We start from the raw sequence: 20,066 nt of genomic DNA, 5'->3' as shown, positions 1-20,066 counted from the left end.
GGCTTGTTTCCACGGAGCAGTAGAGTACAATACAGAATAGTACACATTTATTTCTGTTTTTTGGCAAATAACAAACAGTACCGTAGCACTTTTTGGTATGGCACTTAAAAGGGTGGAACTAGACTTAATGGAGAATGCTTATTAGTTTTCAGGGAATTTTAAATGCACATGGTTCTTTATAATATAAAAATATTCACATTTATGCATTAAGATTTATGCATGATCAGTTTACTACCATGATCAGTTGACACTTGATATCTGATATTGGCCACATTTAAAACGACAATCTGTACGTATACATGGACACAAATACTCAGATTTTTAAGAGGCCACCATGTAAACAAAGATTCTTGATTACCTTAACTTCTTGTTTTTTTACATGCATTTTTTTTCTCTTTGGTATTTGAGCTTATTGGAACCTAATTAGTATAAAACCTAAGTATCATCTTTTGATTTGATGTACTTTTAGAAAAAATGTCCATATATGTGGACTTGTGGTCTGAAGTTACATAAAACACCTTTTCTTGACTGTTTTGTAATGCATATTTAACATAGAAAAAACGTTGTTTTGGGACTCAGAGAGACAATCAGAGAGAAAAAATATTTTTAAATTTTAAAAACATTTTTTTTCCCCATTTTGCACAGTTAAAAATAGTGTTTGGGACAAATCATTTGCTGCAAAACAGTTGCAAGATGACACTGTACGTCTGTAACGAAATATAAAACACTCAAAGTATTTTAAATGGCCACTTAAGAGCTAAAATGTGCTGTCCATCCACGTATGTTTCACCTAATGCCCTAGGAGGTTAACTTAACTGAAGTCATAGTAGTAAACACAAATCAATCAAATGAATCATTCTTGAAGTGCAGCACAGACATGTAAACACCTTATTCAAACTATTACCATTGTGCAGGACTTTTCGTCGCATTTGGTGACAGGAGAGGGCATATAAACTTTTGCTGTTTGACCAATGTCTTCTCTGCACCTATAGAGTCAGTCCACAGCCATGCGCATCTCTAAGCGCATGCTGTCAACTCCTGGGGAGTCATTACACCTTCCATAGCAATTTAACAAATGCTGCTTGGGAAACACAGAAGTTTTCTTTCCATTCGTCATGCGGTATCAAGTTCCATTAAAGCAACACTCTCCCACCAGTCTTTACTTTACACTTTTATCCAGTACTCTCAGAGTTTGTCACTGGGGCATAAATGGAAGTTAAGCTGCTGAACTCCAGTTAAAGTAATAAAAAAAAAAAAAAAGTAAAATGAAACGCCTAAAATTACATGAGACTCCATAGGAAACATTGGATAGAGTGGTGATTTAATGCTGTTAATCGATCTTACCATGTAAAACGGGAACATTTGCAAAAGAAACTTGTATAAACACATTATTGTTTTGTCTTATTCAGATTTAGGTAAATAACTTGATTACTGATGCACATGTAAACAATAGTCAGTGACAAATACGACAAAAAATCTTGCCGTTTACAAACATTACACCAACTGAGCTTTGTTTAAATGCCACATCCCATCTTTTTATGACCACAGTAACACACACCATGTCACTAAGCTCAAATAATCTTCAAATCAATTAATCTTTACTTCTAAAGTGCTTTTTACAGTGTTCTGGTGAATTAAAACTGGTTCTTTACAGTTGTCACAGTTCAGTTTAGTTCAGTGTCATGCAAATGTCACTGCTTAAAGCAACTCCACAAATGCCAGGTCCATACAAGCCAGTGGCGACAGTGGTGAGAAACATACTTTACCAATTGATGGAAGCGAACAAACTGTGTTAATAAAAAAAATCCTTTTTTGCAGCTTATACGAAATGCGTATAAAAAATTACTTGAGACACTTTTTTGAACTTATGTTCATTCCACATAGATTTGTAAATGTGATTTAGTTAACCCAAACAATTTGTTTTGGGATGACATGAAGGAATTGACCCTTTGCTAAGCCACACCTAAAAACCGCCACCCACTAATTGTGGCTTAGCAACCGTAGCTACGTGCAGGGGCTCTGTTAAGCGTTCGAACGAGGGAAATAAGCGTTGTGCAAATGGATTGTGCAAATCTGATACCCGGTTGCGTGGATCAAGCTGTGTGAGGGGCACTAAAGAAACAGAGTTAAGTTGGTTTTGTTTCGATTTTTCCTGACACATTCAATGATAGACAGACGGCAATAACTCACACACCTCTTACCCTAAACGGATCTAAACCGTGTTTCCTAAAAAATACAAAGCAGGTTATGTTTCCCAGCTGTCTTTTTCCTACTCTATATTATGAGCACTGCTTCGTTTAAGCCTTCACCATAGTAACTTAGTCATACAAATTGCGAATAGGTCATGAGTTATTGATCCAGAATATACGAATCTGTGAATCTGTTGCTAACTTTACTAAACCTCATATTTACATCTGTTTCAAGCTACGAATATTTGAAATTATAAATCAAGAGAACAAAACAGAGATGTGATCACAAACTGAGCACTTGTGATCAATATACTTCACCAGCAGCTGTTTTTCAGTCAGTTATAAAGAGAACACAAACACACTGACAGTAATAGGTAACTTACTGTACATTATTATTAGTCAATGGTGCTAATATTTGGCACAAATCCATCATTTTCCCCTTTCTGGTTGCTCTTGCTATAAATGACTGATGTAGAAGCACTGTCTGCGTGTTTCCTTGTCGGTTAGTAACGCTATATGCCATTGCACAAGAATTAATCTATCGGGCTTTTTGGCCAAAAAAAAAAAAAAAGAGAGAGAAATTACGGTTTAATTAGTTATTACATAATTTCGAAATTCCTCCTCTTCTGCTGTGCATGAACTAAGCTGTTGAATGGTCAGCGTATGAGGCAGCTAGGCTAAGCTAATGTCAATTTTAATTTAATTATTCATTAATCGGTCGCCTATTACGTCGTGAATATACCCTTGAAAATGCATACTCCAGTCTATTTTTGTCTTGCTTTCATGGATATCTCACCTGTTCGCCAAAAATGACTAATTTTATCCCGAATGTCTGACATCAGCGCGAATACACATTAAAAAAAGACTTGCCAGGCACGAAAGCTTGACAGGCGTAGCAACAGTAGCTAAGGAGGGCGGGGCTTAGCAAGGGGTTAAATGTGTGAAACCATGAACTTTTAACAGTCTAAAGAAAAAACAGGCTACGCTTAATCTGGTTTCTTGAACATCTCCAAGTTCACTGAGCTCCAATGAAGTCAACAGATCTTAGGCACAACAAAGCACCTTTATGCTAAGTTCAGACTGCAGGATTTTCAAAATAGTCACGTCACAGATGTTTCCACACTGCATAACTATCTGGAGTAGTGTTTCGTTGTTGTAGAAAATGTGCTTATTTAACTCCCCTGGCTTTTAAAGGGAATTAGCAATTTCTCCTCACCTTTTTTTTTTTGACCTGGTTGTGATATTGCTCAGATGACACCTCAAACCGATATGAGTGCTCCAGCCTTATTTCCACTAGTTTTTTCTCCATTTTTTGAGTCCAAATAGGCCGAAAAGAAGCCCTTTTAACTTCTCCCCCATCCTCCCGCTGACCTGCTAATACCTATACTAGTGGATGCTGCTGTCTGATTGGTTGTAGGTGATCGCTGATGTTATTTTCATTCAGAACACATTTCACATTATATCACTGACTGATATTTAGCATGCTAAATATCTCACAGGTGTCTACATCTCATCTGCGATTCTCTAAGATTGTGTCTTTGATAATTCATAGTATGTGATTTGTCACTCGCGTAAACGAGCACCAATTTGCCTGTAATTTCAGGCATTTGATTTTTCAAAAACCTGTCAAGACTAAAATCATGCAGTCTGAACTCGGCATTAGGATGTGTTGGAACTTCATATTGCTCAAAATGGAGCAAAGTCATCTCTGAAGTATAAAGGGGCTCGAATCCGGTACAAATGAGGTGTTGGCTAAAAAAAAAAAAAAAAAAAAAAAAGAGTCTCTTGAGCCACTTGTGTCTGTTGCAATTTTGCAACCAAGTATGAAGTGCATGCTCACTCTGGACGGGATTGAGGAATAGATCACATTGTCATCTTGTATTTCAGGATGGAAAAGCCGTGTCGTTCGCGTTCTTCCTCCTTCCTCTTGACTGTGTGCATTCTGCGTGTCGAAGAGCAGTTTGTCTCAAATCTCACAGTGTCAAGTGAAGTGTGGAGGTCGCAGCTGAGACGCTCTGTTCTCTTTTGAGCAGATAATTAGTGTGATGACAGCCCTACAGTCCTCAGCTTTCCACCTCGCCCAAGGAGACTTTGAGGTTTTCTGGTGTGTTTGCGCTTCGTTTTTAGAAGCGTTTTGCATTTGAGATGCCAGAATTTGATACTCCAGCTTTCTGCAAGCATATTTTAACCTAAATTACAAGCCTGAGCTATTGAGATGACCTTTTTTTCTTAATCTCCTGTCCCAGCTATTGCAGAGGGCACACTTTATTTATATTGTGTCACAGCACTGTTATAAATGTGACTAACACACTCTGGTTCATCAGTGCATTTTGGTGCATTGCAGTTCAGGATGATTAACCTCAGCTTTAATTAACCTGTGCGTCCCAGATTATATCTCTTTTGGGCAACAGAGTGTAACCGTGATTCATCCGACATCTCTGCATTATTATTATTTGCCTAACATGCCTGATTCTAATGTTGCCTAATTGTAGTTAAGGATTTTTTTTGCTGATGCAGCTTGAGCTTTTGAATTTCCTCAAATGGCTTGAATGAGGGCTGCTTAGATTAATATTTTATGCTGCGTTTGCATGTTCTGTGCAGATCTGAAACTATGCTCCTTTAGTACCTTTCTGGGACGTTTCTGTTTTTTTTATATATAATGTTGACCAATGATCATCCTGTAATTGCATTTCAGAATGTTTCAGGAATCTGTTTGTGAACTATTGTGGCACTTATAGTGGGCGTAGAAGGGTATACAAGGAGGGGAAGACATGAAAATTGTATGGTTCATTTCATACAGCATGCCAATACTTTCAGAATTTTGCCAAGTATAACTAAGTTGTCCTTACAAGGAAAGAAATAATAATAATAATAGTGATTACACCACCTTTATAATAATAATAATAATAATAATAATAATAATTATTATTATTATTATTATTATTAAAATATTTAAAGATTTACAATGACAGAACAGTGGTAAAGGTGTCTCTTGTCCTCATATACAATAATATAACTGACAACATATATAATATATATAACTGACAACAACAATAATAAATCACAAGTACTACACCAACTAATACTACAGAAAGTTACTAATATTACAGCTACTACTGCTGATACTACAGCCACAACCACGACTGCTACTACTACAATGTCTACTACTACTGATACTATTACAACAATGAGATAATCAGATTTCGGACACAAGTCATAAATCAGTTTTTGCAAGGGTAAGAAAATGGAGGATTTATCCACATATTGACCAATGTAATTTTAGGAGAAGACAACAACAAAGGAACATTTTCTTGCAAGATTCGTACAAAAGTGTAACACGGTTTCTAATCCATGGCTAAAATGTAGAGCAGTTTTACAATTCAGAACATAAATTGCTTGATTTTGAGCAAAAGGTTTAACAATGATCTTCTGAACTAATTTTTGGATTTCTTTCCAGTATATTCTAATCATGTCCCAGTCCCAGAATACACAGCACCAACATTAGATTTTCACTTAAAACAACATTGAGAACAGTAGGAAATATATGATTATTATTATTATTATTATTATTATTATTATTATTATTATTATTATTATTATTATTATTTATATTTAATAATTATTATGTATCATACACATAACTACAGTACCAACATAATAATAATAATATTAATAATAAAAATAATAATAGTAATAGTGATAATAATAATAACACTGCCAAAAAATTATAATATACGTATTAATATAATAATAAATTCTATGCAAAAACTAATTATAATAATTTATAATTATTAGCATCATTATTAATTGTTATAATTATTATTTTAACTACAATACCAAAATAATAATAATAATAATAATAATAATGATAATAATAATAATAGTGATAATAATAATTATTATAATTATTTTCTTTATTATTGTTGTTTTTAATATTATATTATTATTAGCATTTTTTCCATTTAGATGTCAGTTTTTATTATTTTTATTATTATTTTTTAGATGTCAGCTATTATTATTATTATTATTATTATATGATTATATAATGATAGTTGTATTTATTTTTAACTACACTGCACTTATTATTACTATACTACTACTACTGAATGATAATAATAATAATAATAATAATAATTAGGATTGCTCCGCCAAAATGTTAATAATAATGACTACTATTATTACTACTACTACTATTACTACTACTATTACTTAATAATAATAATAATAATAATAATAATAATAATAATTATTATTATTATTATTATTATTACTATTATTATTGGGTTCTTAAAGCTTACACAATGCTACTATGTGATAAAGAATCTTGTGATGCAGTACTAAATTGTTAATGACCATATGGAAGGCATTAGCTTTCTTCTTTTGCTCCTCTTACTAATTTGAAATGCTGTCCCTTGTTCATGAACAACGGCTTTGGCATGTGGTCTTGGCCTTTGAATGGGTGTTAGCGTTCTGCAGGATAGTTGGCATCAGTGGCATGTCATTCTCAAACAGGTCGCCTCATTTTAATTCAGAAGACGTTCACCAGAGCCTCGCTAAATTAATTGCTTATAGTCTTCAGTAATGATAGATAACATAATCGAATTCTGCCACATGTTTCTGAGGTCTAAGTATCATCCCAACCATCTCTGCCATTTAACTCAATGAGAACGGTCTGTTAGCGACGACTGCTGCCATTCTATTGTGGGATGTGACTGACATCTAAATGGAAAAATAACCCTTTTTTTTTCTTTTTTTTTGTATTTTGAGAGGAAAAAGCTTGTGCTTGTGAAATCGTTTAAAGCAGACCATTACTGAATGGATCCATTTGGCAAATATCCTCATATATTATCATTTGGCGAATGTCTTCTTTGACAGATTCACCTGGCTTGTAATCAACTAAAGATGTCTAGCCAGCTCCTTTCAGGTTCTTCTGGGCAACAGTGATTTATAATGTAATAATGGGCAACAGTGCATCGGGGGGTTTTGTCTTGGCTGAAAGAGACGATTCAGAAAAACAAGAGTATTTCATTCATTTTTAAAAAGTTAAATAAAAATTAGTTTTTTATTTAATTTCATTTAAATTCGTTAAATAAAAAAAAGATTTAGTAAACCTTTGTTCTTTATGTTGCACTGTGGAGATTTGTGTCTTTGGGGATTCACTTACTAGATATGTGCAGAAATTCAGTAATATGATATACTCACCGGCCACTTTGAGTTCACCTGTCCAGTTGCTCCTTAATGGACATTTCTAATCAGCCAATCACATGGCAGCAACTCAAAGCATTTAGGCATGTAGAGGTGGTCAAGACGATCTGCTGCAGTTCAAACCGAGAATAAGAATGGGGAAGAAAGATGATTTAAGTCACTTTGAACGTGGCATGGTTGTTGGTTCCATACTGGCTGGTTTAAGTATTTCAGAAACTGCTGATCTACTGGGATTTTCACACACCATTTCTAGGGTTTATAGAGAATGGTCTGAAAAAGAGAAAATATTTAGTGATCGGCAGTTCTGTGGGCACAAATGCCTTGATGCCAGAGGTCAGAGGAGAATGGCCAGACTGGTTCAAGCTGATTAAAAGGCAACAGTAACTCAAAGAACCACTCGTTGCAGAAGAGCATCTCTGAAGGCACAACATGTCGAACCTCAAGGCAGATGGGCTACAGCAGCAGAAGACCACACTTGGTGCCACTCCTGTCAGCTAAGAACAGGAAACTAAGGCTTTAATTCTTACAGCCTCACTAAAATTGGACAATAGAAGATTAAACAACGTTGCCTGGTCTTGATTTCTGTTGGGACTTCCAGACAGTAGTGTCAGAATTTGGCATCAACCCTGCCTTGTATCAACAGTTCAGGCTCGTGGTGGTGGTGGTGGTGTAATGGTGTGGGGGATATTTTCTTGGCACACTTTGGGCCCATTAGTACCAATTGAGCATCGTGTCTACACCACGGCCTACCTGAGTATTGTTGCTGACCATGTCCATCCTTTTATGACCACAGTGTATTCATCTTCTGATGGCTACTTCCAGCAGGATAACACACCATGTTATCAAGCGCGAATCATCTCAGACTGGTTTCTTGAACTTTTCAGTTTCCAGATCTTAATCCAATAGAGCACCTTCGGGATGTTGTGGAATGGAAGATTCACATCATGGATGTGCAGCTGACAAATCTGCAGCAACTGCGATGCTATCATGTCAATATGGACCAAAATCTCTGAGGAATATCTCTAGTACCTTGTCGATTCTTTGCCTTGAAGGATTAAGGCAGTTCTGAATGCAAAATGGGGTTCAACCCGGTACTAGTAAGGTCTACCAGTCAGTTTTTTTTTTTTTTGTGAACCACAGCCATACCACTCTGCAGCCCAAGACTGGTTACTCATTGAAGCTAAGCAGGGCTGAGCCTAGTCAGTCCCTAGATGGGAGACCACATGGAAAAACTAGGTTGCTGTTGGAAGTGGTGTTAGAGAGACCAGCAGGGGGCACTCTACCTGTGCTCTGTGTGAGTCCTAATGCCCCAGTAAATGTAAAGGGGACACTATACTGTAAGTGGCTCCGGTCTGTCGGATGAGTGGATGCTGCATGCTGGAGGTGGTGTGGAGAGACCCCCCTCATGATTGTAAAGTGTTTTGGATGTATAATCATACACAATAAATGCACTATATAAATACACATTACATTACAAGTGTGTGTGTGTGTGTGTGTGTGTGTGTGTGTGTGTGTGTGTGTGTGTGTGTGTGTGTGTGTGTGTGTGTGTGTGTGTGTGTGTGTGTGTGTGTGTGTGTGTGTGTGTGTGTGTGTGTGTGTGTGTGTGTGTGTGTGTGTGTGTGTGTGTGTGTGTGTGTGTGTGTGTGTGTATATATATATATATATGTATATGTATATACATATATATACATTTTTCTTTTTTTATTATTATTTTTATTTTACCCCAGTATATTCAATGGAGCTTCTACGCTAGCCTGCCGATTCTAATGGGCGCATGCAAGTAAATGGCTTTTTGTCTCGTTTTACACTTGATCAACTTAATGAATGCCAAAGTCTATTTATTTGAATTTAATTAAATGACATTACAACATCGTTGCTATAAAAGGAATTGTATAAAATGGAAAAAAAACTCACAATAACAGGGCAAGCTTACAGTTTGTCACTTCCCCAAAATGGATTAACACTTTTTTTGACATCATTGAGTTTCTCATCAAATCTCCTGACCAATCACATGCTCTGTAGTATCTGATATATCCGGCCCCCTCAAGACTCTTCTCATTTGCTTTTTATTTGAGCCCAACCACTTGCAATGTTATTGCTGTGATTTAAAACAAAGCTCTATTGGTGGTTTTATTTCTAAGGAGTTGAAATTATGTCACATATCAAGCAAAAATGTGCATTTCAAAGCACCTCATAGGATCATTGTACTTTATATTTACTCTGTTATTCTGGTCATTTCTATACAATGAAGCAATACACAATTATTTATTTTACCTGTTGAAGTAACCATTTTTACAGCTTATGCTAATATTGTGGAAAACTAAGAAAAAACTAAGAAACCAAGTTGTTCAGATGGAAACTACCCACATGTATGTTAAAGTAATCAATCCACAGTATTTGATTAATGTGCACAATGGGTCAAATGAGTCTTTCTTATGGAAAAACACATTGTTTTGACATTTGCGCTGGTCTAGATGTCTCTTTTACTCTCATTGAGTGTCTGTTTTTCACATTTTTCAGGGAAGGTTCGGTGGCAGGACTATGACCAGGATCTATATGTTGGAGCGACTGTGGTGCGTCCAGGGCAGGATCCCTACGCCAGAAACAAGTTCAACCAGGTGGAGAGTGACAAACTCCGAATGGACCGCAACATCCCGGACACTAGACATGACCAGTAAGACTCAGCTCTCAGCTTTCAGCTCCAGTAACACTTATTCTTGTTCAGTTCACTTTAGCTCACAACACTTCTTGAATGCTTGTATTTACATTGCATGTAATTAATTTGATTTGGTGACAAGAACGCAATTGGTTTGCATTGACACATGGTATGTTTGAGTTGGTTTGGGATTTTTAGTTTTTCTTATGCGTTGTTTCGATCTTGGTGAGCGTAAAAGTTGAAATTTAGTACTTTATTATGGTTTGAGGCAGATGAGATGTTTATATTTAGTTGCGTTTTTAACAATTTGTGAAATGGAGGTCTTGGGTTGCATATAAGGCAAATGTTGTTGTTTGCTACAGTACAAAATATAATGCTGTGGAATATTACAATTTAAGATAAAAAATCTTCCATTGTAATACATTTCAAAATGTAATTAGTCCAGTGATGGCAAAGCTGAATTTTTAGAGTAAAGTCTTCAGTGTCACATGATGCTTGCAAAATTATTTTAATATGCTGATTTGAAGCTCAAGAAGCAGTTGTGATGTTTGTTTGTGGAAAATTAGATTTTCTTTTTGTTTTTTATTTGATAAACAATAAAAAATATATATAGATAAATTGAAATAGATAAAAAATATATATTTCAAATAAACATCAACGTTTATTTGAAATAGAAATCTTTTTATAAAATGAATTTAAGTTTGTAGAATGATAGCGTTTGCCTATGTACAATATTATTTACAGCATGGTTTTAGATAGTTAGCTGTAAGTGATTTCCAGTTCTATGCATTTCAGTAGAGTTTATTTTAGTTTGTGACACTTTTTACAGATGAAAGATCTTCATTTTAAAATAAAGATTCTCTCTTATGTAAGCATTAGACATGGGCTACTTTGCACAAAATCTAATTAAAAAAAGATTCTATGTTAATCACATTAAAGCACAACTATTAATGGAGCATTTGCTCTGCCACTATATGACTTCTCCATTCATCTGCAATAGCTACTTTATTATGTACTGTGGTGTGATTTACATCAGAGAATAGTGAAGAACAGTGTCTTTGTGATTCAGACAAAATGAATATGCTAAATTAATGAACTGCTCAAATGAAACCTGTTGTAAAAATAGAATCTTTAGTTGAGATTTTAAATCAGAGAATCATGATAATATTACAATTTTGCATTTAAATTATTATAAAAATGTATTGTGCTTAAATTGGCATCTTAGACACTGAAGAATATTTAAATATTATTAAAATAAAATTAAAATACTTCTTAAATATTAATAATGCTTTAACGATATTCATTCATTTATTAATTTTCTTTTCGGCTTAGTCCCTATTCTGGGGTCGCCACAGCGAAATGAACCACCAACTTATCCAGCATATGTTTTACGCAGCAGATGCCCTTACAGCTGCAACCCATCAATGGGAAACACCCTTACACTCTCATTCATACTCATGCACTATGAACAATTTTAGCTCACCCAATTCACTTGTACCGCATGTCTTTGGACTTGTGGGGGGAAACTGGAGCACCTGAAAGAAACGCACTAGAACACATGGAAAAACAAGCAAATTCCACACAGATACGCCAGCGACCCTCTTGCTGTGAGGTGACAGCACTACCTACTGCACCACCGCATCGCCTACTTTAACATTACTCCACTACTAAACATGTTTTGATCAAATATATGAATACAGCTTTGGTGAACAACAGAGATTTCAAAAACTTTACAGAAGACCCACACGATTGACTGAAATATGAAAATTTTTATAACTTGTGTTGTATAAACTATATTTTTCACATTTAAAAAGAATAAAAACTGGACCGAAGTTATAGATCTTGTTAAAAGAAAACTTCAGCAAGGGTCAGATGTTTAACTCTGAAAGGCATTGTCGAGGTGCAAATGTGGGTGTTCATGTATTCCTCTAACATCAAAAAATAACCCAAGTAAGAAAAACAAGCCTGTATGGTAAAAAGACTGCAGAGGAAGTTCAGCTAAAGAGAATACAGTACAAATAAATAATTATTTCAAAAGATGACTACAAAAAATAAAAGGAAAAGATGCAAAATAAAACTTAACCAATGTCCAAATGTGGTGTTTTGTTCAGCATTCATTTCAATTCATCTTTATTTGTATAGCACTTTTACAATGTAGATTGTTTTAAAGCAGCTCTACATAGATTAAAGTGATTAAAACAGCATAGTTCAGTTCAGTTTAGAATAGCTCAGTTCAATGCGTTTTAATATTCACTGCTGGGAGTCCAAACACTGAAGAGTAATCCATCGATGCGCAGCTCTACAAGTCAGGAACCATAAAAGCCAGTGGCGAGGAAAAAAAACTTCACCAGTGGGCGAAAGTAAAGGGAAAAAAAAAAACTCAGGAGAAACCTGTCTGTTACCGTGACCATTTCTTATATGGCACAATGTTTTTGGAGAGACTCAGTCTAGGCCAGAGGCTAAAAATGCTGGAAGTCAGCGAAGACTTTGCGTTCCCTGGAGTCTCACAGGAATCAGTCTCAGGCTCTCTACTCCTCTGACCACCACAGCAGCTGCTACGGCCTGGTCCAGGAATGTGGAAACCTTGGGATCATCTCTTCACAGGTCTTTGATCACTTTAGTGGCGCTGCATAATCTCTGGGGGCCTCGGGATGAGTATCCCCAGGTGGAAAACGTTCACAACATCTTATTCAAAAACAATGAATTACTATTTTATTATAATGTCCAGTTATTTCCATTTTTTTATCTTCAGCAAATACAACATTCATTGAGGAGTAAAATCATTTCCCCCTGTGAGAACTGTCAGCTTTAAACAGGAACCTGTGACTGTAACAGCAGATGAGATTCATAACAACACTCAGTAGCATTTACTGCATATGAGGTCAATCTTATTCTCCATTTAAACTACTCATTTACTTTCCACCTCCACGTTTACCGCTCTGCTCTCGCACAACCTGATGATCCAGTATTGTCAGTCTTACCTTGACATCCCTGAGAGCCATTTAAGACAGTCTGCTACTACGCCACCTCAAGGAGAGCCTGACATTTTGAAAGACTCGCAGATTCACTGAGGAAGTGCTTTTGACGCATTTCTCTATCGCTGTGCTTTGTAAGCATCTTTCGTCAGCTGACAGGCCTGCCTTTATGACAATCTGAAATTAATTTAGCTCGTTAGTTTGATTGACTTTATCATAGAGAAGCAGAGAGAGAGAGAGACAGTTCTTGACTGTTTTATAATGTTGTAAAACGCATATAAATCAGATGTATTAGGAAATGGAGAAACGTTTCAGCTTTAAAGTGCTCATTCAAAGCAGTTTAATTGAACTACAGAACAAAATGATTGTTTAAAAATGTTCAGATGCTAAAGTTTGTGTGGAAACTGTGATAAATGGGTTAAGAATTGTTTTTGTTTTATTTTTTTTATTTTTATTTTTTGTTCCTAATGTCACAAATCAGTACTGACTGTGAATATAAAAAAATAAGGTCTGCCACAAAAATCACACCTACTCTACGCTCAGAAAAAAAAATGCTGGGTTGTTATAACCTAATGTTGGGTCAAATAAACCCCAAAGTATAAAAAAGTATGGCTGCATATGAAACTGCCTACTACTCAATAGGTACCGCACTTGAATTTAAATGTAACTGTGTTAGAAAGTACGTTCTTTACAGTATGAATGTAAGTAGTATGAATGGAACTCGAATATACTACAGTACATCCATCAATTTGTCATGGTCACTCGACCTACCCGTGTGAGTTGGGTTGCTTTAATCCCATTCATGAATTAGCATAGCGTCCATCCGATATGCACTTCTGAATCTCATCGGTAGTAGTAGGTCATTGTTGTACTTGCATACTGATTTTCAAATTCTATGAATTCAGACATAGGCATGGGACGATAACCGTTTTCAAGGTATATCGCGGTTTGGAAAAGTCAAGGTTAAAGTTAATATTAAAACCACCTACATTTTCTGTAATACCGTTCCTAAAGTATATTTAAGATTTTTTTTTATTTACTTTTTTTGGACAAAAATATCTCCAGCAGAAAATATATATCCAAAGATGCCGTTTTAAATTGTAAAGAAATCAATGTTTCTGAAACAAATGAAGACAGCAGAAGTCAATGATTCATTTGAATTATATAGGCTGACATGTTTACTGCTCCAAAACATCCCAAATCTTTCAAAAAATATAATATTTTGCTTTCAAAGGGGAAAAAAGTTTTAGTTTGTACCTGGACATTTAAAAAGAACATTTTAGAGCAATGAGCACAATACCACGATACTTTTATCCAAGGTTATCATATTGTTTATTTTAATACCCACAAATGGCATTTGCATTACAGCAAGTTGTCTTCATAGGGCCAGAACGTTTATAGGATTAAATTAAATATTCATTAGATTTTTTGGTTACGTTTTTGAATTATGTGACTCTCTAAAATGGGTACCTAATATATTTATAATGATCAATAGGGGTGTAAAAATTAACTAAGCTGATGATATTTTTCCACGTTGTTGTTGTTGTGTGAATGTGTTTCAATGTGGGCCAGCAGTTTTGTAGTGTAAAAAATAATTTATTTATTTATGACAGGGTTACAATTGTGCAGCCTTCAAAATATTTGTATATAATATATAGTAATATGAAAACAATAATTTTAGGAAAAGTCACCAAACTTCAAAAAAAAAAAAAAAAACATTTAGATTTTTTTTTTTTGCTGTTAAAAAAAATGCCTGTGTCATTTTGAACTCGCATGTCAAAAGGAGGATTAAAGGAAAGTTTGTTTTTAGGCTATTCCTGTGCATTTCTCAGTGAAATTAAAATATTACAAAACTAAATTGAAGTTGTAATAAATACGAAGAGTGAAATGAAATAAATGGAAAAATATATATTTAAACAGAATCTCTTGATGTGAACAAAGGCATTTTGTGATCTTTCTATTTAAAATTCAAACAAAGATGCAGTAACCATGCAGCACGAGCAATTTTAATTCTAAATTAGACTGTATATTAAAAAAACTGTAGATTTTTTTTTTTTTTTTAACTATTGTCCTATATACAAATCTGAAGGACACAGCAGATGAGCTGAATGAGATGCAGATTTAGATTTGTGTAGCAGGCACATGTAAACATTATTGACTCATGTTTCCTGGGTTACTGCATAGGAAAAAAAGCAGTTCTGCACTTACGAACAGCACTTTACTACGTCATTAAGAAAGATGAACAGAAACTACTACATAAACCTTTCTAAAGACAGTCAGTTCCTCTCAGAGACTCATTTGTATTAAGTCTTACTCCAGTTGTATCATGATTTAAATCGCCACGTATTTAAATTATATTGTAGAAAGATGGCCAATTCTATTGTTGGTTTTGTACAGTTACCTTTTGGATGTCTTAACTGTCACATTTGACTGATTTTGTGTCCTAAACAGTGAAAAGGCTTGTCAAGTGTTCTGGAAAAAAAAGAACAAGAAGAAATACTGAATTTTTGAATTACAGTATAAAAGATTGGTTGTTTAATTTTGTAAAATGGCCATGTCAAATTTTAATTAATTACATAAAGAAATCTTAGTTACATAAAACCTAAAAAATAAAATAAAATAACCTTCAACAAGCCTAGTTACATAAAGCATTGCAAAAACCCGTTAGTAGATTGGTAATTATCAAAATAAGCAACTAAAAAGCAACACCAAGCTTAGTGCCTGTTTTTTTTTTTTTACACAAACCGGTGTTCTTTTAGTTGAACATGGCTTAACTCTAAAGTTTCAAAGGGCATCAAGATCTTTAGAAATGTTATCTTGTCCCCAGGACATAACATCATTAGCGCTGCACTTAGCTGAGATCACATCGATTGCATGAGAAAAGGTGCTTTCCATCCAACACTCGTGTTACTGCGGTGTTATAATGACCAGATGCAACTGCTTTTGTTGTGATTCAGATGCAGATCTCATCTCTTCACTAAAGCACTCGAGCGTCTTCACATGAAGCACGTTTCTCTCATGACAGAGGGCTGATGTAAACACTATAGGGGGCCTGCTCGTGCTTAAATGAACATAAATTGGTCCCACAGCCAGCCGCTGTCTGAGAAAGAGCTGTTGCGAACAGTATGATGAATTAGTGATCTTTATTTAACTACGTGATGTTAGGCAGAAACGGATAACTCTGGATATTTCCAGGATGAAGTTTGCAAAACCCTGGCAGTTCTTCAAAGTTTTTAAGAATGTTGGGTTCTGTCAAATCTAAGGGAAAATTAATTTCGATTAATCTGAAACATTCATTCGTTTTCTTTTTGGCTTAGTCCTTTTATTAATCAGTAGCCACTACAGCGGAATGAACTGGCAACTTATTCAGGATAGGTTTTACGCAGCGGATGCCCTTCCAGCTGCAACCCAACACTGGGAAATACCCATACACTCTATGGACAATTTAGCTTATTCAATTTACCTACAGTAAAGCGCATGTCTTTGGACTGTTGAGAAAACCGGAGGACCTGGCGAAAACCCACACAAACAAGGGGAGAAGATGCAACCTCCACACATAAATGCCAACTGACCCAGCTGGGGCTCGAACCAGTGAACCAATTTTTAAAAAAAATTGTGCAAAGCTTGGCTTTGTGCTTCAGAGCACTTTCTATTAAAATAATGGTTTACGTTTTTGTTTTGTTTTATTTAGGATTACCTGTGACCTCTTTACATTTACAGTACATCTGACTGAAATGATAAAATGTGCTCTTATACACTTAAGTTTTTTTCCCCCTCAATGCAATTTTTAGGCTGTGGCGTAGGGCTGCACGATATTTGAAAAATATGACATTTCGATATTTAGTTTTTTTTTTTGTGATTTATATCATGTATATAAATCACATATATAGATTTGACCAGATGAATTGAACAGCTCTATTTGGAAATATTTCATTCATATAGCTAGATGATCAAATCTTTTTTTATGCAGTGTGTTTACATAAATTTATAATAAATTACAAGTGTATATAAATACAACAGAGCACAGATAAAAGTTGAATAAGTAGCAATGCTTTATGGTTTTCTCATTATTGACATACAGAAATTGAGCAATCAAGCAAAAAATAACATTTCATTTTCATTTCGGCTTAGTCCCTTAACTTACCAGGAGTCGCCACTGCGGAATGAACCGTTAACTTATCCAGCATATGTTTTACGCAGCTGATGCTCTTCCAGCTGCAACCCAACACTAGGAAATACCTACTGTATACACTCTTGCATTCACACACACACATACACAGCCAATTTAGCTGATTCAACTCACCTATAGCGCATGTCTTTGGACTGTGGAGGAAATCGGAGCATGCTTAGAAAACCTGCGCAAACACGGGGAGAACATGCAAACTCCACACAGAAATGCCAACTGATCCAGCTGCGGCTCGAACCAGCGACCTTCTTGCTGTTAGGGAGTCGTGCTACCCTTTGCACCACCGTGACGCCAAATAACTTGGTCATCATTGTATAAATTGTTTCAAAATAATATTTATTATATTTTCATCTTTAATAATTTAATCCTGTGATGTGAATATTGCCGATACACTCAATAAAATATTGATGCTCAATTGATATATTGTGCAACTATACTGTGGCAGTAAAAGCAAGGTGCGAGTTATTTTCCAGGAAATATAGTATTGAGGTATTAATAATACATATGCAGATCATTTCTGTGTGCTCCAGCCTGCAAACACAAATTAATTTGTGTATATGTTGTTTTTATTTTTTGAAAGTTTTAGATTTTCACGCTCTTTCATGCACCTTTTTTTGCTTGATTGATTTATGGTTTGCTTAACTATGCCTTTTAACTATGTTTTTTTGCACTTATATAGTTGTAAACATGACATTCATTGGTCTAATTAAAGGGTTTATGGAGGAAAGGGAGCATTTGCTGTCCTAGTCTGTGGTCTTGTCATAGACGTGCAGGGTTGGAGGTCCAGACACTTTAGGCTGTCTTTCTCCATTGTTTTCCACCAAAGGCCTGAAGTGTGGGTCTGGACTCTGAGGACCGGCTGATTTACTGCTGACAGACAGGAAGACTTGTCAAGAGGAGGGCAGCTCTCGTGTCAGTTCCCTTCTCAACATAAACAGGCTGCTAGGGAGATGCTGCCCTCTTAGGAAATTACCCTCCCATCACACATGCACGGGCCCGGCCCTTGATAAAAATTTTTTTTAAAAATAGACCCATGCAATATTTTGAGCAGAAAAGTGTGTGGTGTTTGCAGGAAGGAATGGTCATTGCTGGCGTGACTGTGTTGTTTATGCTGTATTGCAGCGTGTCACTCCGACACTTCATGTTCCTGACCTCAAAGTGTCCGTTTCCTACCTGGAGATTTAAGATGTCGATGTTTGTTGCTATTTAAAGTTCCAGATCATTATTTTCCAGGAATTCAAAGTAGCCTCTTACCTCTGGATTGTTATTTAAATAAATCCAACGACTTTTTACCATTTACACAGGTCATGTGTCATTGCTGTTTTTAGATGTTTTCTTATTTTTCTATTTTAACACACTCTAGTCTAGATCAGTGGTTCCCAAAGTGGGGGTCTCGGGACAATGACAGGGGGTCACTTGGTGATTTCCAAAAGTCTAATAAATTTTATTTAACTTTAAGAATTAACATATTTTATCCATAACCCACAGAAGATTAAAATAGTAGTTTTTAATAGTTAAAAAAAACAACATGCAAATGAAAAGCCATCAGCCTTTAAATCGTTTTTTTCATAGGATTGGTGTGTTTACTTTAGATTAACACAGCAATATCGTCAGCTCCAGCAGATTGATTTTATAGCACCATGTTAAACTTTCTGACACCTTTATGGCAATCAAATACATTAAAAATAATAAATACAGGCCACAACTGAACATTAAGGATGATTTCTGACTGGTGTTCTCCAAAATGAAACCAAGAATACACTTGTGCTGAAAACTAGGGATGGGTACCTAAACTCGGTACTTTATCTGTATCTGTGCTACATTTATAAAAGACAGAAGTATCGATAAGCTCTGACGTTAATTCTTTGCTATCGGTACTGGAGAATTATTCCTGAATAAACATTACAGTAGCATAATTTAACTGACCAACCTTTTTTAATAAGCAATATTTGATATTCGTCTGCACAGTTGGCAATCTCACAAGAGAAATGCTTATGTTTCTGACGAGCGCGTCAAGTATGAAAGCCTTCACAGTTTTCGGCTGTGCACGTGCACTTAGTGGAGGCTTGCGCTAAGCGCACACAAATAGCTTGCCACACAGACTTGTGAATGCCAAGTGAACCAAACAGGTTGTATTTTGTTCAAGTGAAACATGAACACACATTGCTTTGCATCGTATTAACAAAAACAAACCTTAAAATTGCAGTCTGGACCACCCCTTTAAGCTAATGGCAGAGAAGTGTATTATGGCCCGTTTCCACTAAGTGGTACAGTACAGTATGGTTTGGTACGGGTCACCTTTCTCAGGCTTGTCTCTCCACTGCCAAAGGGTACCAATGGTATCCTTTTGTTGGGTGTGGTGTTAGACAGAAAGTTTCAGTCAACTGAGAAGCAGTTCCTGCTAAACAAATGCTTTATATACATAAATATTTTATACGTATATACGTATAAATAAATGTTATATGCTAACCTTTCTATGAACAAGATTTGATAATAGCTGCAAATCAATGATAATGCAAAATAGCCTACAGTAACATCTGTGATTATATGAAAATAAATAAAATAAATAAATTGTTTATTAACACATACAGACCTTTACAGTCTCTGAAATGTTACCAGTTACAAATAAAAAAAATACCCATAACTTACATTTAGACCTTATTTGGGTTTATAAATATACAAAACCTATACAGTCAGTATAAACCATTCATCTTTATTCTTCAACAGTACATGTAAAGTTAACATCTTGTTAAAAAGAAATTGTGTCGTTCCGAGTTCAAAACAGTCTTAAAGGGAATAATAATTATTAAACATGGCTGTTTGTTCATGCTTTAGGTAGCTGAAAGAATCATTTG

General features: G+C 35.4%; 1 protein-coding gene across 2 annotated transcripts in view; it reads left to right on the top strand.

The window, feature by feature from the left end:
• galnt2 (UDP-N-acetyl-alpha-D-galactosamine:polypeptide N-acetylgalactosaminyltransferase 2) overlaps positions 1–20,066 on the top strand; it is a 150,266-nt gene that overhangs the window by 83,073 nt on the left and 47,127 nt on the right. For both annotated transcript variants that reach the window (NM_001128351.1, XM_009307348.5), the window contains exon 3: positions 9,915–10,068. In NM_001128351.1, coding sequence (NP_001121823.1) covers positions 9,915–10,068 — 154 coding nt within the window. The remainder of the gene's footprint in view (positions 1–9,914; positions 10,069–20,066) is intronic.

This window comes from Danio rerio, chromosome 13 (assembly GCF_049306965.1).
Source record: "Danio rerio strain Tuebingen ecotype United States chromosome 13, GRCz12tu, whole genome shotgun sequence".
NCBI classification, from domain to species: Eukaryota; Metazoa; Chordata; class Actinopteri; order Cypriniformes; family Danionidae; genus Danio; species Danio rerio.
Note: the sequence above shows the minus strand (reverse complement) of the source record. Positions and strands in the feature narration are given on the sequence as shown.